This window comes from Athene noctua, chromosome 25, assembly GCF_965140245.1.
Source record: "Athene noctua chromosome 25, bAthNoc1.hap1.1, whole genome shotgun sequence".
Lineage (NCBI taxonomy): Eukaryota > Metazoa > Chordata > Aves > Strigiformes > Strigidae > Athene > Athene noctua.
Genome location: NC_134061.1, coordinates 3300784 through 3322101, shown reverse-complemented (window position 1 = coordinate 3322101; position 21318 = coordinate 3300784). Strand labels below are relative to the sequence as shown.

The 21318-nt window shown below is 62.7% G+C and overlaps 1 protein-coding gene across 1 annotated transcript; it reads left to right on the top strand.

The window, feature by feature from the left end:
* Positions 1-4112: 4112 nt before the first annotated feature.
* On the top strand, positions 4113-20879 carry UBTF (upstream binding transcription factor). The gene is given in 22 exon segments (XM_074926951.1): positions 4113-4269; positions 7607-7738; positions 10757-10932; positions 11228-11311; positions 12015-12170; positions 12926-12990; positions 13599-13719; positions 14209-14319; positions 14628-14761; positions 15210-15351; positions 15703-15729; positions 15731-15745; positions 16529-16642; positions 16836-16991; positions 17470-17625; positions 17846-17956; positions 18045-18133; positions 18343-18532; positions 18757-18804; positions 19024-19092; positions 19505-19651; positions 20623-20879. Coding segments are annotated over 21 exon segments (2283 nt in total). The 5' UTR covers positions 4113-4269; positions 7607-7680; the 3' UTR covers positions 20737-20879.
* Positions 20880-21318: the final 439 nt, after the last annotated feature.

Below are 21318 nucleotides of genomic sequence, written 5' to 3'. Positions count from 1 at the left end.
GCAGCCATCCCAGAATGTTCCCTGCAGCCATGCAGCCATACTGGGATGCTCCCCAGGGTCATTCTGGGATGTTCCCTGCAGCCATCCCAGAATGCTCCTCATGGTCATCCTGGGATACGCTCCATAGTAATTCTGGGATGCTCCCTGCAGCCATCCCGGGATGCTCCCCATGGTCATTCTGGGATGTTCTCTGCAGCCACCCTGGGATGCTCCTCACAGCCATCCCTGGATATTCCCTGCAGCCATCCCAGAATGCTCCTCATGGTCACCCCAGGGTGCTCCCCACAGACATCCTGGGATGCTCCCCAGGATCATTCTGGGATGTTCCCTGTAGCCATCCTGGAATGCTCCCCATAGTCATCCTGGGATGTTCCCTGCAGCCATCCCAGAATATTCCTCATGGTCATCCTGGGATGCCCCCCATAGTAATTCTGGGATGCTCCCTGCAGCCATCCTGGGATGCTCCCAATGGTCACCCCAGGGTGCTCCCCACAGCCATCCCGGCATGCTTCCTGCATCCTGACATCCCAGAATGCTCCCTGTGGCCATCCCGGGATACTCACCCCCCCTTCATCCCCCACCCTGCACCCTGGGGTGCTGCCCTATTGCTGCCGTGGCTGTCCCTGCTCCAGGGGGGGGACACACATGCTGAGCCGCCTGCCCGGGGATGTCGTAACGCGCCGCAGAGCGGACCCCAGCCCCCCTCCTCCAGACTGTGCTGGCACTAAATTGACCCTGATTACCTGTAATCTCATTAACGAGAGCAATCAGCAGGGCTGCTGACCCCATGGAAGGCACCTGCCCACAGCGGGTGTGGGGAGCAACGTGCCCATTTGCCCGGAGCCTTTCTATGGGGCAACCATCGGGGCCGGCATCTGCCCCTGCTCCTGACTGTGCCCCCCAACTCTCTCCATGGGGCTGGGATAAATCCCGTCGCCCTCACCAGCTTTTTCCGAGCCCGGCGTTGCTGCTAGCCGTTGTTTTCTAGAGATGGAGGGACGTGGCTGGTGTTCTTCAGCCCAAGGCCTGCAGATCCGGCAGCTGCCCGTCCGTCTGCCAGCCTCACGTGGGCGAGCCACGCCGGGTGCCATCAGGAGGGCTCTGCGTGCCACCGGCGCTGGCCGGACCCGCTGCTGCCACCCCCGCCTCCGCAACCCGCCGGTGATGGAGGAAGGCCTCTGCCTGCACCCCGTCCTTCCCACTTTCCACCCTGCAAAGGGATTTTTTTATTCTCTAGGAGATGTCAATGAGGTCACTGCCACGGGATCCGGCCTGGCTGGGGGGGGTGTGTGTGGATTTAGGTCAAGCTCGCATCTGAGCTTGACTTAACCCAGTGAAATGTGGTTGGGGGGGTGATCTGTGGCGGGAACCTGCAGCGGTGGTTGGTGCCAGGGTGTGAGCTGCAAGGGAAAAAGAAAAAATAATTAATAGGTTTGGTAATGAGGAGGGGGGGAGCACAGAGCTGGAGAGCTGGGTCACATCATAGCATCACCCCGGGGAGAGCCCCGGTGCTGGGGGTGGGGGTGTCAGGGTGCCCACAGCATCACGGGGTGCTTTGTGCCATCAGGCAGCTGAGCTGCCCTCGGCTCTGCTGCCTGCACCTCTGCCCGTGCAGGCAGGGCCACAGCCTGCCCGCGACAGCCCGAGGATCTCCTCGAGGTGTACAGCAGAACTCTGTTATTGCTCGTGCACTGAACAAGTGAAAATGAAAATAAAAAAACTCCCAAAAGGCTGCAGTCGCACCACCTTACTGCCCCTTTATTTGCAAAAATACTAATTACTCAAATAACAGCAAATAAAAAAAATTCCCTTGGTCAGAAGCAAGCCCTGGAGAGGGCGCAGAGCGGGGAGGGGAGCGTTTGGGGGGTGTCTGCGAGGAGTCCCCATTTCTGACCCACCTGCTTGCGGCCGAGTTCCAGGGCTCTGGTGTCCCTCCTCGGTGGCAAAAGCCACACAAACACGTTGGGGGGGGGGGGGGGGGGGGGATCCGAGCTGCCATCAGAGCCCCAGAGGGTTTGCACACCCCATCTAAAATGGCTTTTTGTTTTTTTTTTTTTTTAAAAAAAAGGTTAAAAATTTAAAATGTTGATTTTCACGTTTAGCCCGATTGTCTCTAAATATTTTGTTTGTTTCTTTTTTTTTTTTTTTCTCTTGCAATTTTTCCCTGTTGCAAAACAGTGACATTTCACCTAATTTAGGCCAGGGAAAACAGCTCAGCTGAGGGCCTTTTCCACACAGAATAAATATATATATATATATATATTTTTTTAAGCTTTCACTGGAGGGATTAACTGCTCGGCGCCGAAGCAGACTGGCGCGGCTTGGCACACCTCGGCGGCAGTGCCGGCTGGAGGCAGGACCTCGGGACGTGGCGGAGGGGCCGTCCGTCTGTCCGTCCGTCCGATCCTTTGCTTGGAGATAAGGCCCAAATAAACCACTTTCCCAGCCTGGCTTTCCCCCCCCCACCCCCCTCAAATCAACCTGGGGGGCGCCTTGCACCCAGATTTGGGGATTAGTATAATTATTTTTGTTCCTTTTCCATAAAAATCAGTGGAAATCTCCCAGATTTTGCCCATTCCTGTGCAGTCAGCTGGGGAGCCCCGAGGCCTGACCCCACGTTCCCACGCCTCATCCTGCCACCCTGGGGCGGGGCTGGGGGGGTGAGGAGGGGGTCCCCAACACATCCTGCTCCCCGCTGCCTTGCGGCAGGTGCCTGCCCGGAGCTGCCTGCCCGGGAACGTGCAGACGGCCGGGGCTCGCCGGTAACGTGCAGATGGCTGGAGCTCGCCGGTAGCGCATGGGCAACCGGTAACATGCAGATGGCCCAAGCTCGCCGGTAACGTGCAGATGGCCTGAGCTCGCCGGTAACGTGCAGATGGCCGGGGCTCGCCGGTAGCACACGGGCAGCCGGTAGCGTGCAGACGGCCTGAGCTCGCCGGTAACGTGCAGATGGCCGGGGCTCGCCGGTAGCACACGGGCAGCCGGTAGCGTGCAGACGGCCTGAGCTCGCCGGTAACGTGCAGATGGCCGGGGCTCGCCGGTAGCGCGCAGGCAGCCGGGAACGCGCCGGCGGCCTGGAGCAGCCGTGGCGTGCGGGCGGCCTGTGGCCGTAGCGCGCAGCCAAGCCCCGGCCGGTTGCGTGCGAGCGGCAGCGGGGTGGCCGGTAGAACCGTGGAGGCAGCCCCGGGGTGGCCGGTAGTGTGCAGGCAGCCTGGGATGGCCCGTAATTTGCAGGCAGCTTGGGATGGCCGGTAATTTGCAGGCAGCTGCCCGGCCGGGATTGGCTGCGGGGAATGACGCCCAGCACAACAAAGGTGGAGTTGGAGAAATTGCATTAAAAAAAATTAAGAGAGAGAGAGAGGAGAAAAGGGAGAGGGGAGCGGAGGGAGGGGAGGAAACTGCCCCTCGCCCGCCCCGCCGGGGAAACCCCCCACCGCGGCCGTGGCCCGGGGCTGCCCGGGGCCGCGGGGCGGGCAGGGAGCGCGGCCCCGCCGCTCCCCGCCGTGTCGGAGGGGACCCACCGGGGCGGGAGGCGGCTCGGCTCGGCTTCCCCCCCCCCCTCCGCTTCCCCCCCTTCTTCTTTTTTTTTTTTTTTCTCCTCTCTCTTTTTTTTTTTTTTTTTTTTTTTATGCAAACGCCGGGCGAGGATTGTTGCACATGTAAGGAGATTTTTTTTTTTTTTTTTCCTCCTTTCCCCCCCCACCTCCCCCCCCACCCCCCCCCCCCTTCCCTCCTCTCTCCTTCCTCCTCCTCCTCCTCCTCTTTTTCTTCTCGCCACAGTGTTGCAAAAGCAAAGAGCAATAAAAAACACGGCGAAAGCGGCGGGAGCGCGGGGCGGCGGCGGCGGCCGGCGGCGCCGCTTGGGGAGCGGCGGAGGCTGGCGGCGGACCCCGGCGCTCAGAGCCCGGCTGATTGGAAGAGAAAACGCAGCGCCATGGAGGCGGGGGAAAGCGCGATCGTCTCTGCGGGGACTGGAGCGCGTCCACGCCCGGGGCCAGCGCTGCAGAGCTGGCCGCCGTTCAACCGCCGCTTCCCCGCCCCGGCCCCGCCGAGCGAGCCCCGGCCCCGCCGAGCCGCGGCCCCCCAAAGCCGCGGGCCCGCAGGTACGTGCCTGCGCCGGGGGAGCGGAGCCGCGCCGGGCCGGGCCGTGCCGCGCCGCCCGGGCTCGCCATTCGCCGCCGCGCCGCTCCGCCGGCGGGGCTGGAGGAGGAGGAGGAGGCGCTTTGTTCCTCCCCGGGCTCCCGCCGCCGCCGCCGCGCACCGGGCTCGGTAAGGCGCCGCCGCCGCTCCGCCGGGAAGGGGGGCTCAGCACCCGGCAAAAGGGGGATTTTTTTAATTTTTTTTTTTTTTTTAGGTGGGTGCTTTAATTTTTCCGGGGAGGGGGGGAAAAAAAAAAAAAAATTTTTTTTTTTTTTTAGAAAGGGAAGAACAACAACAAGAAAAAAAAAAAAAAAAAAGGGCTCGTTTCGCGCAGGCCCCGCGGGCAGGAAGCCGCCGCCGGAGCTCGCCCGCCCGGGCCCGCTCCGCGCCGGCGGGGGGCACCGCGCTGGGGCTCGGGGCGGGGGGGAGCGCACGGCTCGGCGGCCCCGGTGTACCCCCCCCCCTCCTCTCCCTCCTTTCCCTTCCCTTCCCTCTCCTCCTCCTCGCTCCCTCCCTCCTTCCCGCTCGCCCTCCTCCCTCCCCGGCTGCCGCAGCTGGATTTCGGGGGCAGGCTTCCAGCGCTGGGCGGTTGTTTTTCCCCAGCCCGGGTGAGTCCCGCGCCGCGGCGGGGAGCTCGGCGGGTGCGTGCCCGGGCTCGTCCGCTTCCCCCCCCACCACCCTCCTCCCCTCTATTTCCCCCCCCTCTCTCCTTATTCTCTTTTTATATAGATTTTTTTTTTTCCCCCCTTTTCTTCATTTTTTTTTTTCCGCCTTTTTTCTCCCCTTCTTTCTTCCTTTCTTCCCTCCGGACCGGGAGCGGGGCTCCAGCCCCCCGCTGGGTGGGTGGGTGTTTCTGGGCTCGAGGAGGGGTCGCGGGGGGGGGGGTGTAAGGGAAGGGGGGGTGGGGTGGGGAAGAGAGAAGAGGAGGGGGGCGGCGGGGGTGGCGGTGGTGGGGAAAGGGGGGGAGGATTGGGTAGGAGCCGCTCCCCGGGGGTCGGTGCGGGGAGGTCGCGCTGCCCTCGCCCGGCTCGCTGCAGCTGCCCAGCCGCCCCCAGCCGGGCATCCCCGCCCCCCCTTCCCCCTCCTCCTCCTCCTCCTCCTTCTTCTTCTTCTTCTTCTTCCCCCAGCGGCTCCGGCGCGGGGCTGGGGCTGCGGCGGCTCGGCTAAGAGCTCCCCCCCCCCCCTTCTCCTCCTCCTCCTCCTCCTTTCCACCACCACCTCCTCCTCCTCCTTCTCTCCTCTCCTCCTCCTCCCCCTTGCAGCCCGGAGAGGTGGGTTTGTCTCGGCTTTATAACCGCGCCGGCTGCACGGGTGGAGGGGAAGGAGCGGCGGGCGGAGGCGGGCGCAGCCCGGCCATTGTGTGCCGCGGCGGAGAGCGGCCGCGCCGGCCGGTAACGACGGGGGGGGCGGATGGCGGATGGGGAAGCGCGGGGTGAGGAGGAGGAGGAGGAGGGGGGGAAGCAGCAGCGCATCGCATCGCTCCGGGGGGGGGCCGGGGGAGCGGAGAGGGGCCCCCCCGGCCTCGCCTCCATTGTCTGCCCGGGTGTTGGTGGCGGAGAGCAAGGCGAAAGAGAGACGGGGGGGGGGGGGGGGGAGGTGGCTGGAAGGCGGAGGGGTGGTAGTGTGTGAGGGGGGGGAGGATGAAAAAGGCGGCGGAGCGCGGCTCGCTGGCGCCCGGGTGGGAACCGGGGGCGGGAGGGGGCCGGGGAGGCGCCGCCGGGGCCGCCCGCGCTCGGTCCCACCCGGTTCCTGCTGCCTGGCGGAGGAGGAGACTGGAGCTGGCCGGCGGCGCAGGGCATGTGCGGGCTCCCCGCCTCCGCCCGACGGCCCGGCCCCTTCCTCCCCCGCCTCCTCCTCCTCCTCCTCCCCAACAGGGCGCGGGATCCGGTCCCGTGTCCCCCCCCCCCTACACACACACCCCCCGGGGGGATCCCGCACACCCCCCCCACACACACCCCCCCTCGGGGATCCCTCTGCGCGCGCAGCGCGATCGCCCCCGCCACGCCCCGCCATGATCCGATGGATCCCTCCCCCTGACACGATCCCGCCTTCCCCCCCCCCAAACACACCCCAACCCCCGAGGTAGTCCCAGATCCGCCCCCCCCCCCGGGGGCTGATCCAACCTAAGAGTGGTTTTTTAACCCCCCCCCCCCAGCCATGCTCGGGGCTTGGTGGGGGTCTGCACCCCCCCCCGGGGTCATCCCTGATTCCCTGCAGTGATCCCCCCCCGCTCCCGGGAGCCGATCACCCCCCAGCGCAATCCTCGACCCGTCCTGAGCCATGAGGGGGGGGTCCTGCCCCCCCCAGGGCTCTCCCCCCCCCCCCCCCCCCAGTCTCGGGGTGATCCTCCCTCAGGCCCAGGGCCTGGATCCTCTTTCCAGGAGCCTTCCCAGGGCCCAGCTCTCTCCTGGGACCCCCCCAGGGACTGGATCCCCCCCGATTAGTGCCTGGCTTCTCATCGGATTTACCCCCCCCCCCTCCAAAGTCTGGATTCCCCCTGGGACCCCCCCAGGCCCGGCTCCCCTCCCTCAGGCCTGGGGCCTGCTCCCCCCAGGGCTCTTTCTCCTTCCCTGGGGCCTGTCCCCTTCCCCCGGGGTGACCCCCCCTCAGACCTCCGTCCCTGAGCCCACCCCCCGGGGATCCCACCCCCAGGCTTTGGGGTGCCCCCACCGAGGCCCCTCCCACCCCAGCCTCAGGGCGATCCTTCCCCATGGAGCCATAAGATCCCTCACCCTGGGATCTGGGGGGGATCCTTTCCCTGGAGCCCCCCTGTTGAAATATCCTCCCCCCAGCTTGTCCTCCCCCCTCAGGGGAGCCCTGACACCCCCCCCCCACCCCGGAGCTCCCCACATGGGCACTTCCCTGAGATCCCTTGGATCTTGGGGATCCCTCTCCTCTGAGCGTCCCCCCCCAGGGAGGATCTCACCAGACCCATGGTGTCCTGTTCTTTTAGATCCCCCTTTTTGGGGGGAGGTCACACACCCCCCCTTGGGAGATCCCTTGGAGCCCTGTTGGCTCAGATCCCCTTGACCGGGCTCTGTGGACACCCCCCCCTCAGGGAGACCCCCCTGAGCTCTTCTCCCCTCAGGTCTTACGGGGGTCCCCTTTGGATCTTTGGGGATCCCCCTTGGATCCTGCCCCCACCTCGAGGACTCCTTTTCCCCTTCCCACACCCCCCTTTTTTCCTCCCCCCACCCGCGTGGGGATCATGTCACCATTCACGATCCCACCCCCCCAGGATCTCTACGACCACCCACATGCACCCCCCCTTCTCCTCCCTGAACCCCTTTTCCACAAACACCCCCCACCCCCAAACCTCCCAGGGCTGGCTGTGGGCTACCTCAGCACCTCATTGCTGCGGGAGGGGGGACACACACCCCTGGGTCAGGCCCCCCGCGCCCCGTCAGGGGTTGGGGGTGCGCCCTGGCGTGGGGGGGTGCCTAGCGGGGTCTCCCTTTGCTTGCAGAGCCGAGCGGGAGTGATCTCGGGTAGCGCGCGAGGGAGCCGGCGGGGACCGTCCTGGGCGCAGGCAGGTGGAGGATGAACGGCGAAGCCGAGTGCCCTGCAGACTTGGAAATGACAGCTCCCAAAAACCAAGGTGAGCCCCCGCTCCTCCACAACTCCCTGTGCCCTGCAGACCCCCCCCCAGGACCTCCCCCAGGAATACCGCTGCTGCCACGTTTTTAAAACAAAAAATAAAAAAAATACCACCTCAGGGCGGCCCTTTTGTCCCAGGGATGGAGGAGCCACGATCCTGACTGTGCTTCAGGCAGGAGCGGGGGGGATGCAGGGTGGGGGGGGGGGATTTGCCTCTCCCGATCCTGACTCCCAACACGCGCGCACACACGCACACGTGTGCGTGAGCGTGCGGGTGCACGTGCCGGTAGCCCCCCGGCCCTGGCGAAGGGCGGCCACTGGCTCGAGGTGCCGAGGATGCTCTTTTTGGGTGGCTGGTGTTTTCGGGGGGGGTGTGGGGGGGGCTGGCACAAAGAGGTGCTGCTTTTGCCGTTCACATCTGGGCTGCATTAAAAGCCAAGCCGTTACCTTGGGCCTCCGGCTTCCAGACCCTGGGATGACATCAGAGGTTCAGCTTTTATTGGAAAAGGGGGAGGAAAACAAGAAAAAAAAAAAAAAGAAAAAAAAAAGGGATATTTTATTTGGGGCAGCCTGCCTGGGCAGCAGGGTTCTGCTACCCCAGCACCTCAAAACTCCTCGGGTGCCCCCCAAACCCCGGGGAGCGGCATCCAGCCCCTCTCACCCCTCCCCGGTCCCCCCGTCTTCTCTCCCTCGCCGCAGTCGGTTTGTTGCCCCGAGCGAACCCGGCTGGAGCACGTGTCCTTCGCCGGGTCTTTAGATGGATTTAATTACACCGGGGCAGCTTTCCTAATATAGACCCGGCCCGGGCGATGCCAGGAGAGCCGGGGATAAATCGGTCCCAGGGCACAGACAACCCCATTCATCTTGGCGGGTAAACTCCGCAATTCCGGCGATTTTTGGCAAACCCCAGCCAGAGGGAGAGGGGATGCAGGGATGGGGGAGACTAAGCGTGGAGTCCCCGTTGTCCCCACCCCGCTGCCGGCGAGGGACTGGGGAGGTTTCTGCCGTTTCTTCCATGTTCCTGTGGGCTGTGGTTATTTTGGCTGTCTGCCGGCGGGGGGGTCACGCAGGGCCAAAGGTTTCGAGGCGTTCCTGTGTTGGAGGGGGGTGTGGAAACTGAGGCATGGGGCTTGTTGATGGGGGTGGGTTTGGGGTGTGTCTCATCCCCTTCTTCCTCCCCACTTGATTTTTGTGGCCGTGCTACTTTCGGTTATTTCTCTTGATTTATGCAAGTAAAGTCGGCCCCAGCTTCGTGGCCCGATTCTACCTTGTTGGTTCTTGCCTGGGGAGGGGGTGTGTGCGTGTCTGGAAAGGGGATGAGAAAAATAAGAAGAGAAAATCTGGGGCCTGGTGCGCCCCCCGGTCTGATCTCCCCTCGAGGCACTGTAGGGGGGGGGCTTTACCATCTCTTTTCCCCCTTCATGATGTTTTGGGGCTCTGAAGCCGGGAGTGTGTGGAGACGTGTCTCGAGCCACTGGGCTCCCTGCTTTATGGGGGGGCTCTTTCCATCTCCCCCTCCCCAATTAATCCATAACGGACCTGATGAATTATCTGCAGAGATCAGCTGGATCCCAAACCGCTCCTGCCTCGACCTCCCAACCTGACAGGTCCGGGAGGCGAAGTGGGGTGGGGGGACCGGTCCTGGCTGTGCTCCCCGTGTCCTTTAACGTTCCTCGCTCGGATTTGGGGTTCGGGGGGGCAGGTGTTGCCCTTCACTGGACCGAAGCAGAGGCAGGACGTGGAGGCAGGAGGGACAGACGGTGGTTTTGTGCCTCTTGAGTTTGAGCGGAGGGAGAACCGCAGCTGGGTGTTTCTAGGGGCTTGTTTTCATTCCTGGGGATGGAGGGAGAGAGATGCTCCCCTCACAGCCCCGACCGGCTGGGCTGTCCCCATCTTGCTGAGATCTCCGTGTCCCTCCGGCGGTTCTGGACGCCCCAATCTTCTCCCGGCAGTGACGTGGGGCACGGGGCGCTGCAGAGAGCCGGTCCCGTGCCGGGGAGCCCCTGGGCTCGGGTGCCTGTCCTGGGTTGAAGCAGCCGGGGCCGTGCGGGCGTGACTCGGGGTTCTGCTCCTCCAGCCCGTCCCTGGAGACCTCTCTTTCCGCTCCCAGGCCCCGCTGCTTTTCCCCAGGGCCACCCATCTTTGCAGAGCACCCGCGGCTCCTCTCCCCAGCTGGCGGGGAAGCTCGGGGAGCCTGGCAGAGGAATTACCCCGGCGAGGAAGCAGCCCCGAGGTCGGTGCTGGGTGGGGCATTTGGTGCTGGGGTATCCTGCCTGCTGCCTGCCCCAGCACGGGGCTGCTGCCCATCCTGGCCCCCCCAGGTTGCTCCAGGCTTCCCCGGCTTTGCTGTGTGTCCATCCCGGCAGCTTGTCCTTACGGGAGTTGGGAATGTTCCTCCCAGCGGCTCGGGGGATGTTGGGGTGGCGTAACCATCACCCCTGCGGCGTGAGGGACCCCGCTGTGAGACTGGGGGGCTGCGGTGGACTCGCCCCCCCCCTCCCGCTTTGTGGTCTCTGAGCTTTGACCTTGGCAGAGGTCAACATGGAGCTAGGTCCCAGGTGATGGCAAGGCTCTCCGAGTTGAAGGAGAAGCAGCGCTGGGGGGGGTTTCCCATTGCTCTGGATCCATCTTTTCCACTTAGAAAGTGGGTTTCCCCGTTTCCTCCCTGGCTGGAGAGCGCGTCGCTCCCGTTTCGCTCCCGTGCGTAGGAAATAGCCCTCCGCTCCCGCGCGGCAGAGCCCTCGCCTTATCTGATGGCGTAGTGGGATGAGCGAGTCTCTCTGGTTTGCACCGAGTGGATTTTCTAGCTTTGCCTGGATTGTTTTGGGCCCGTAGAAAGTTGCTCGAGGGTGATGGAAACAGCCACGGCCCTTTGATCTTTAATCTTGAGAGGCAGCATGTGGAGATGACGTGTCCCGGCGTGTGTCCGGAGCTGCACGCCGGGAGCTGTAGTCGCCGTGTCCTGCCGGGAAGGCTGCCTGCCCCTCGCTGCTGCTAAGCCTGTTTCTTTGCTGCTCAGACCGCTGGTCTCAGGAGGACATGCTGACTCTGCTGGAGTGCATGAAGAATAACCTGCCCTCCAACGACGGGAGCAAGTTCAAAACCACCGAGTCCCACCTGGATTGGGAGAAAGTGGCTTTCAAGGACTTCTCGGGCGAGATGTGCAAGATGAAGTGGATGGAGATTTCTAACGAGGTAACCGGCGGCCGCACGGGGCTTGGGGGGGGCGGGTTACACCAGAGGGACCGAGCATCCCGCTAACCTCCCGGGGCTGTTTGAATCGCTTCAGTTCATCACCCTGAGTCCTCGGCCCTTAGTGCCGACACCATCCCGCTGCCGCCGGCGTCGTGAATCCCTCGGAGGCGCTGGGACGGGCTGTTCGCGCGGTGGCGTTACGAAACCCTGTGGGTTTACGCCGTGGTGAGCGGGGATCTGCCCTGTCCCCCCATGCGCAGCCTGTTCACCTTTGTGGTCCTTTATTACCCCGCAGGTGAGGAAGTTTCGAACTCTCACAGAGCTTATTATGGACGCTGAAGAGCACGTGAAGAATCCTTACAAAGGCAAAAAGCTCAAGGTATTGGGGCAGGAATTGCGGTTGGTCTCTAAGGGGGGACCTCACCCTTCCCCGGGATGAGGGGCTGTCACCCGTGTGGCACCCCAGACCCGTGTGGCTCTGCCACCGGAGCCCCTGCAGGCACCTCACCGCCCGTAATCCCCGCGGCCGGCTGCCCAAGGCTCTGGAGGCCGCGGGCTCTGGGCCCGGGCCAAGTCCAGGGTACATTTAATATGGCCGGCTGTATTGCTGGCAGCCTGCGTCCAAGTTTAGCACCCGGGACGGCGGGGGCCGGGAAGCCGCCGTCCTATTCCTGGCCTGCCGGGTCGGGTGGGGTGCTGCTTTCGGCAACGCAGCCCCGGGGCAGCCGATGCTCTTGCCACCGGCCCTCCCCGGGACGTGGGTCCTGTCCCTCCTGCCTCAGTTTCCCCTCTTGCAGCACAGCTGCTGTGTGCCAACAGCTCTGGATGGCTGGAGGCTGCTCCCGAGATACCCGGCGCTGGGATGTTGTAGTTTCTGGGCAAGGGAGCCCTTATTCCCAGCGTTTTCCCCCCCTTTGCCTGCAAAGTCAGGCTGTCCCCATGTCACTGGATCACTAGGGGGACTGGATGGAGGCAGGTCTCCCCCCGTAGCGGGGGGAGCTGGGAGCTGGTGGGGTTTGGCTGTGCCCTCTGCAGCACTGCCGGCTCCGCACTCAGTGTCTGCTGCTCTGCTGTCTCCCCAGAAACACCCCGACTTCCCCAAGAAGCCCCTGACTCCCTATTTCCGCTTCTTCATGGAGAAGCGGGCCAAATATGCCAAGCTTCACCCCGAAATGAGCAACCTGGATCTCACCAAGATCCTGTCCAAGAAATACAAGGAGCTTCCCGAGAAGAAAAAGGTACGAGGGGAGTCAGCGAGCCCCTTCCCACTTGCGTGCCTCTGCGTGCTGAGCTCTGCCTGCCCAGTTCTCCCAGTAAAACCAGCAGAGCCCAGCCTCTATGTGGCGAGAGTTTAATCTGGCTCTTGACGGGGCAAAGCCAAGTGCTTCTTTAGTCCAGTCAGACCAGTAAGACTTCCTTTCCTTTTCCTGTCCTCTTTCCCAGGATCTGTGGGGTGGAGGCTGGCTGGGTCTGTCCGTTGGTCCGTCTTTCCCAGACGGACCTGGACGGTGACTTTGCTGTTGGGTGGATCCGTGTTTAGTGCTGGGGTTAAATCACACACCCCGCCGTGGAGGGCTGGAGGGGCAGGCTCTGCTCTGAGCTGTGGGAGGTGCTGGGCAGGGAGCTCCCCATCCCACCTCCAGCTCTGGAGGAGGCCGTGGGCTTGGCCAGAGCCCAGGCAGGATTTTGGGGTGCCCCAACTCTCAGTCTAGGTGGATTTGCCACCAGCAGGAAAGGTCCAGGGCACAAAGTCCTGCTGTGCCCTCTTGCCCAGGGCTGTTGGGGTGCAGGCAGATGGGGGCAGATCCTGCGTCTGAATCCCTGGGCAAGCTGGAAACCCTCAGCTGGGAGCTGCAGGACCAGTCTGAGAGGCTGGAGAGCCCTCGAGTCCCTTTGAGGGAGGTGGGGTGCCCAGTCAAGAGGGATGTCCCTGCTTGCCTGTTCCCTGGTGCTGACGTCCCTCTCCACCTCCCTGGTGGCTTTGTGTCCCCAGATGAAATACATCCAGGACTTCCAGCGAGAGAAGCAGGAGTTTGAGAGGAACCTAGCGAGGTTCAGGTGAGCGGGCAGCCCCTCTGTTTCCCCAGGCCCCTCCAGGCAGACCCAGTCTCTCCTCCTGGGTGTAGTTCATGGAGGGGGAGTCCTGGTGGGTGCTGCAGCTTGAAGGGAAGTGGGGATGCTGGGGAAAAAAAAAAAAAAAAAGTGCTGTCTGAGGTGTCTGAGAGCAACCCTCCAGCTGGGAGACTTGGCAAGGGGGAGAGAGCAGAGGACCAGCCACGCTCTGGGGGTCTGCAGGGGGAGGACAGGAGTCCTGCCACCGGTGCTGTTAAAAGCCAAACCGACCACCCCATTCCCCCCAGACCTTCCCTTCAGACACGGTCGCTGTGTCCCAGGTGGGTCCTGGCGTTCCCGGTGACCCACTGCTGCTCTGGGGACGCAGCCCAGCCCAGTGCATTAAAGGGGATGCTCGTAGCTGGTGCTCCACAAAGAGGGGCAGACTCAAATCTCCCCTCAAACCCTCCTACTCTTTTTGGGGACAGCCCCCCCCCTGCAGTATCTGAGCCCTGCAGTGACAGTTACCCCTCATCAGGGAGGTTTAGGGGTGTTCTCCTTCCACCTGCAACCTCTGTAACGCTCTCCCTTCCCTACCTCCCTGCCGGGTAAAGGGAAGATCACCCGGATCTCATCCAGAACGCCAAGAAATCCGACGTCCCTGAAAAACCCAAAACCCCCCAGCAGCTGTGGTACAACCACGAGAAGAAGATCTACTTGAAAGTGCGTCCAGATGTGAGTACGGTGGGTGGGAGTGCGTGTGAGTGTGAGTGTTGAGGGGTGCTGTACCCCGCTGCTGGGGGGAGAGGAGGGGGAAACAAGAGAAGCCTTCCAGGGGGGGACGGGATGGAAGACACCGCTAGAAGCTCCCAGCAGTCTGGATGGAGGTAAGAAGGGGCTCTGCACATCTGGAAGAGGCTCGGGGACACAGACCCCACGTTTTGTCTGAAGTTGAAGGGGTGACCACAGCCTGAGGCAGGGCAGGAGAGATTTCCAGCACAGACATCCACCTCTGGCCATGCCCCACACTTGCACGCACCCCCTTCCCCGGCCACGAGCTCAGCTCACAGCCACCCCACGGCCCCAAGCCGGGTGCCGCTGGGACAAAGTGGCAGGCACACTATTTTTGCCTTTTTTTACTTTTTTTTTTTTTTTTTTTTTTTTTCCCCTCTTCTTTTTTTGGATTTTACCCCTCTGCCCTCACCTCTGGCTTTGGGTTTTCAGGCCACCACGAAGGAGGTGAAAGAGTCGCTGGGCAAGCAGTGGTCTCAACTCTCGGATAAAAAGAGGCTGAAATGGATTCATAAGGCCCTGGAACAGCGGAAGGAGTACGAGGTAGGGAGCAGCCTCACCCGTTCCCCCTCCACACTCGTCCCTACGTTCACTCTGAGCCACTCTGCCTCCCGGCTGCAGCCGCCGGCGGCTAGCCAGCCTCACCCGATAGCCAGCGTGGGGGTTCAGCCAGATCCCTGCAATTCCCTAGTGAGTCTGAGCCCTGCCTCCTCCAGCCGTGTTCAGGGAAGGGAGAAGTACCCCTGGGGAGATGATTAGGGTAATGGTTGGCTTCTCTTTCCTCCTCCTCCGGCCCCCAGCCAGGCGGGGATCGGAGCCCCTCTGCTGACGGCTCTCCCCGTCCTTTGCAGGAGATCATGCGTGACTACATCCAGAAGCACCCCGAGCTGAACATCAGCGAGGAGGGCATCACCCGCTCCACCCTCACCAAGGCCGAGCGCCAGCTCAAGGACAAGTTTGATGGACGACCCACAAAACCACCTCCGTGAGTCCTCTCCCTCCCCGTCTGGGTACGAGGGGTCCGTCTCTCTCTGAGCTCTCACGTCAGGCTCTTGGCCAGCTCGGGTGGACGCTGGTTCTTTTGAACGAGGAAACTGGGGCTCTGCCTGGCGTTGAGAGGCAATCCCCGATCACTTCTGGGACCGTGGGCACAGGCTGTCGATGACCCCATTAAATTGGTCCTTAAATATACATTAAATAGATATTTGCAGAGAATCTGAGCGAGGTTTACGGTGATGCTGCGTGCTCCGGGTTAGGGGTAATCCAACCCCTTGCTTCCCTAAAATGCAGCCACCTCTGGCACAGCACTTCACTGCCCAGTGCAGCGGCAACTGGGGGGGGTCTTGGGGGGCTCTTAGCACCCAGCCAGCTCCGCTGAGGGGACGTGAGCGGGGCAGGTTGTCCCTAATGCTGGATCTCCCCATCGGCTGCAGGAATAGCTACTCCCTGTACTGTGCAGAGCTGATGGCCAACATGAAAGACGTGCCCAGCACCGAGCGGATGGTGCTGTGCAGCCAGCAGTGGAAACTGCTCTCCCAGAAGGAAAAGGACGCGTACCACAAAAAGTGTGATCAGGTGAGTGGCTGAGGGTGGACAGACGGGAGGACAGGCAGATGGGCACCAGTACTGTGGAGAGGGAGGAGCAGGATGGGAGAGCTTGGGCTACAGTTCTCGCTGGAAATGAGCTCTTCACCCTTCCTTGGTGCCTTTTTTTTTTTTTTTTTTTTTTTTTTTTCTTGACCACCAATTCTTCCTGAGGTCCTTGGTCACCTCCCTCGGTCCTCGGTCGCCCCAGTTCATGGGTGTGGGACCAGCAGATGGTCGGGGTGGAGGAGAATGCTGCTGAGGGGGCTGAGGCTGGGCCTGGGACTGCACGAGGTCGGGATGGGGATCGTTGTGTAACCACGTGTCTCCATCTCCCTCCAGAAAAAGAAAGACTACGAGATTGAGCTCCCTCCGCTTCCTGGAGGTAAGTGGGGTGGGGGTGCCTCAGCCATCGGGTGCTGGAGACACCGAATGTGGGGAGGGAGCCCTGGCCAGGGGCTGAGATGGGTTAAACAGGGGCTGCCCTGATGCTGCCCCTCTTCTACTCCCTCCAAAACGTGGCTGGGTCCAGCCGTGGGTGCTGTGCAGAGATGTTTGCACATAGTCTGGACCCTTTGCCAGCTACCTGACCCAGTGCCTTCCAGTTGGGCACTGGGAGGTGGGGATGGGTCCCCGTGGCCGGAGGGGAAGCTGGGGGTGAGCTGGTGCCTGGGGGGGGCGGTTGCTGTTGGCGCTGTGGTTGTGCAGGCGGCAGCGAGTCTTTCGCTTCCTTCCCTCGGCCGGGGGTGTAGGCGGGGGGAGCCGTGCCGAGGCCGTCCCAGCATCGTGCTTGGCCCCGGGCGGACGTGACGTGGCCCCGGCTGTGTCTGCGAGGGCAGGGGGTGGAAAAAAAAGGGGTGCACTCAGATCCGGGCACCTGCCTGCCCTGCCTTCAGGGAGAGAAGCAAATGAGACTGAGCCGGGGAGGGACAGAACTTGGGGAAGAGGAACGTTTGCCTGGTGAGGGGGGGGTGACACAGGCATGGGGACCCCCCAGGCTGTGCACCCAGGCTTGCAGTGCCCCATGTTGGCCCTGGCTGGGCTGGCTTTTGGATCAGGACAGCTGAGTGCATTAATTCCCTCTCCTCAGTGTCCCTGTTCCCCGATTGCTTCCAAGCCTCGTTAGTGTCGGGCCATCTAACCATGTCTCTCCTCCTGTGCCACCCAGAGCCTGCCCGAGGAGGAGCAGCAGCGGGTGCTAGGTGAGGAGAAGATGCTGGGCAGCAACCGGAAAGGGGCGACGAGTCCTGCATCCAAAAAGTCCTCACCAGAGACCGGCAAGGTGAGAGCAGCAACTGAAGAGACGGGGCAGCGCGTGCCAGAGACATGGGATGGGGCTGCTGGTCCCTTAGGGTGCTCTGCGGGGCTTGTTCCTTGGTTCTTTCACCGTGGTTTTCCTGGGTTGGAGGTTACCAGTGCGAGGCAGGTCCCTCTGTGAGCTCACCCCGACCCACGGCCCCGTGTCCCTCCCGCAGGCCAGCTCAGAGAAGCCCAAACGGCCCATCTCTGCCATGTTCATCTTCTCGGAGGAGAAGCGGAAGCAGCTGCAGGAGGAGCGGCCGGAGCTGTCAGAGAGTGAACTGACCCGGCTCCTGGCCCGCATGTGGAACGACCTCTCCGAGAAGAAGAAGGTTGGTACCGTCCCTGACCCTTCTCCTTCATCCCTGTTGCTCCGTTGGGCGTCTCCAGCAGCCTAGGGGACGCTGCCTGTCCTTGTCCTGCTGTTCCTCGTCCCCAGGCACTGGAGCTGGGGGACAGTTGTCCCCAGGAGCATCACAGCTCCATCAGCCATCACCCAGGCACTGGTGTTGGCACCCATGGGTGCTGCCGGCCATGCCCTCTCCCCTCTTGTGACCTGGTGGGTCAAAACTCGCAGCTTAAGAAGCCTCAGAGGGTCCTTGGGCCTGAATGTAAAGGCTTGATGGTTTTGCTGGTGGGAGGCGAGTCCAGAGACGTGGGTGTGGGTGGTGGGGGGCTGCCACCGCTACCGTGGGACAGCCCCGAGGGAAGCCACAGCATCCTGCTGCCTGCCCTCCTGGTGTTTGGTGGCCAGGGGCTTGTGCCAGGTGGCCAAGCTCACCCCCACTGCGCCCCCTCCACCCTGCACAGGCCAAGTACAAAGCGCGGGAGGCGGCGATGAAGGCGCAGTCGGAGAAGAAGCACGGCTCAGATAAAGAAGAGCGCGGGAAACTGCCCGAGTCTCCCAAGACGGCCGAGGAGATCTGGCAACAGAGTGTCATCGGGGACTACCTGGCTCGTTTCAAGGTGAGGGGTGGGCTGGGAAAGGGGCTGGAAGGGGGATCATCGCTCCCACCAGCAGGAATCACGTTGTGCCTTCTGCCCTGCTTTCACACCCGAGGCGACAGGTTGGGGCTGGGAGCCCTGGGGGGGCCGGGGGTCGCAGCAGGGGAGCGGCTGCCCTGTGGCCAGAGCCAGCGGCAGCACCCTCGGGTGCTAAAGTGTCACGGGGCTCTCTGTGCCACAGAACGACCGGGGCAAGGCGCTGAAGGCCATGGAGGCCACTTGGAACAACATGGAGAAGAAGGAGAAGCTGATGTGGATCAAGAAAGCGGCGGAGGATCAGAAGCGATACGAGGTGGGTCCCTGCTCCTTCCTGCCCCTCGCCGGGCGCCTGTGGCCAGCGCTGCCCTGTCTCCCTGACCCCTCTTTCTCCTCTGGCTCAGAGGGAGCTGAGCGAGATGCGAGCCCCTCCGTGCTCCACCAACTCCGCCAAGAAAATGAAGTTCCAGGGAGAGCCGAAGAAACCCCCCATGTGAGTACCTGGGGTCTGGGCTTTGAAAAATTGGATCTGGCTGGGCAAGGGGGGGCTGGCGCGAAAGAGCCTGGAGCGGCCTCGGGGTGGAGGGAGTGTGGGCTGGACCACGATGGGGATGGGTGGTGGTTACTGCAGGCTGTTTGTGGCCACCTTGGTTCTCCGTGCCCGGCATCTCATCCGGGCTCTGCGCTCCCCCCTCCTTGCAGGAACGGTTACCAGAAATTCTCCCAGGAGCTGCTGTCGAACGGGGAGCTGAACCACCTCCCGCTGAAGGAGCGGATGGTGGAGATCGGCAGCCGCTGGCAGCGCATCTCCCAGGGCCAGAAGGACCACTACAAAAAGCTGGCAGAGGAGCAGCAGAAACAGTACAAGGTGCACCTCGACATCTGGCTCAAGGTGAGGGCCCAGCCCCGACGCGTGGTGAGGGGCACCGGGGCGCTCAGGGGCCGGCTGTTCTTGGGACCATGTCAAGCGTCCCCAGCTCAGAGCTTTCATCTGGGAACCACCATCTTTAGACCCTTTTTTGGGCATTTTATAACTTTAAAATATTATATTTCGGGAGGGGGTGCCCCATGCTCGAGTCCCTCCCTGCGCCCTGACTGTCTCCCCTGTCTCCGCAGAGCCTCTCGCCCCAGGAGCGAGCTGCCTACAAGGAACACACTTCCAACGTGAGTATCCCCCAGCGCTGCCGTGGGGAGTGGGCTGGGATCCCCCTGACTGAGATTAGGCTGTGTGGTAGATGAGCTGAGCTCAGGTAAACCCCTCAGCGGGATTCACCCCCGTAGCAGCTCGGCAGTGGGGTTTTCTCCGTGCCAGGCTCTGGGAAGGAGCCGAACTTGAGCTCTGCAGCTCTAAAATGGTTTGGTTTTGTTCCCCCCTCCCTGCAGAAACGCAAGAGCATAGGGAAGATCCGGGGTCCCAACCCCAAGATGAAGCCAACGATGCAGTCCAAGTCGGTGAGTGCGCGACCGCCGTGCTCCGCGTCAGGGACACCCAGCACCCTTCTCCCTGGGGGGGGTGTCCCGGGGGCACCCAGAGCTCTTGTTGGAGGTGTCCCCGGTGCTTTCTGCTGCCTGCCCTCTCCTTGAGACAATCAACCAAAGGCCCCTCCCCACATCTGTGCTCAATGATTTTTGCCCCCCCCGCAGTCTATGACATCCCCTTGCACCCACTCCGGGGGGCTTTTTGGGGCAGTTTGTAACATAAATGGGGAAAAGTCTCCCAGGCGAGGTGTCGGGTAGGAGCCATCTGCTCCCGCTCGGTCAATGAAGGGACCCAAAGGCTGGTGGCCAAGGGATGGGGTGGTGCACCCATGGGTGCTGGTGTGCCGGGGTGCCTGCTTGCCACCAACCCCCTCCTGCTCCGCAGGAGTCAGAGGACGACGACGAGGAGGAGGAAGAGGAGGAAGATGACGATGAAGACGAGGACGATGACGACGACAACGGTGACTCGTCAGAGGAAGGCGGCGACTCGTCAGAGTCCAGCAGCGAGGAGGAGAGCGAGGACGGGGACGAGGTGAGGCTGCGGTGGGTGCCGCGGGGAGGGCGGCGGGGCCGTCCCGGGCCCCGCTCCGCTCCCATACCGCTCGCCCTGTCCCCCGTCCCCCCCCCCCCTCACCCTCCTCCGGGGCTGGGGGGCGTCCGCACCCGGGCTCAGATAGAACCGTGGCGGAGGAGCTCCCGGGAAGCACGGGGGGAACACGGGGAGGCGAAGGGAAACGGGGCGTCATCCGTCTGTCCGTCCGTCCCCCCCAACACCCAGCGTCCCCGGGGAGGGTGTGAGGAGCAGCCGCGGGGCGTAGTTAGGAGCAGCCTCGGGACATAGAGGTGCGGGTTGTGCAGAGCCCCCAGTGAGCAGAGAAAAATCTCCTGTCTTTTTCCTGGTGGAGATACTGAGTCTGGTCTCGGCTCCGTTTGCGCCAGTGTGAATGCCGAGTAAGTCACCAGAGTCAAAGTTTTACACCGGTGCAACTGAAATCAGAGTATGCTGGATGGCGCTGGGGCCAGAAACCGTGTCCGTGCCTTGTGCTCGCCAGCGGACAGGTGAGGTGTTTCCACCCCCTCGTTGGTCTCAGCTCACGCCTCTTCCTTCCCCGGCTTTAGAGGGGGGAAACTGAGGCCCGAGGCGGGTCGGGTACCCTCCCTCGGATCGTGTAGCGAGGCAGTGGCAGAGGTGAGGGTAGGACCCCCGCGCGCTGCTCCGGCACGCTCCCCCCCTCCTCCTGCCCCCCCCACCACCCCGGCACCCCCGAGCTGAGCCCTTTCAAACTCACTCCTGCCCCACGTCCCTCCTCCATCCCCCCCTCCCCGCCCCGGGGTGGCAGTGGCGGGAGGGATGGGGTTGCACCCCCCCGTCTTCCGTGGGGATCCCCCCCACCCCGTGCCGCAGCGGGGAGGGCGAGCAGGGGGCAAAGGGGAGATGATGGACGGCAGCCGGGGCCCCCCCGCCCTGGCCTGCCACTAACCCTGGCCCCCCCCAATCCCCAGAACGACGAGGATGATGAGGACGAGGATGATGAGGATGAGGATGACAACGACTCGGAGGGCAGCAGCAGCTCCTCCTCCTCCTCCGGGGACTCCTCCGACTCCGACTCCAACTGATCCGGCCAAGCTCTTAGTAACGTCGTTTGGTTTCTTGGTTTCGGTCCCAAATGCCCCCCCCCCACTCCCCTCCAGCCCACCCCCCACAAAAAAACCCTTTCTTCTTCTTCCTCCTGCCCCCCCCAGTGAGACGCAGACCCCCCCGTGGGACCCCCCAACATGGGGGGCGGGGGCTGGAGGGACCCCTCCGCCGAGCTCACACTACGGAGGGGGAGCTGGGGGCTGCTCCCCCCCTGGGCCGGGGGGGGAGAGGAGGGGGTGAACCTCCCCCCCATCCCTCCCACCCCCCCTTTACTCTTCTGAGGGAGGTGAAGTGATTTTTTTTTTTTTTTTTTTTTTTTGAGATAATATTTTTGGAGGGTCGCCCCATCCTCACGCCCTTCACACCCTCGCTACCAGCTCCGGACTTTATAGAAAGAAAACAAAAAAGAGGAGAAAAAAAAATAAATCCCCCCCCCCTTTTTTTTTTTTTTTATTAAAAAACCACACAAATGGAGAAAAAAAAAAAAAAAACAACCCACACCTCACCCTGTGCAGACCCTCCCATCCTGCCCCAGGCAGTGGGCGCAGAGCATGAGCCGA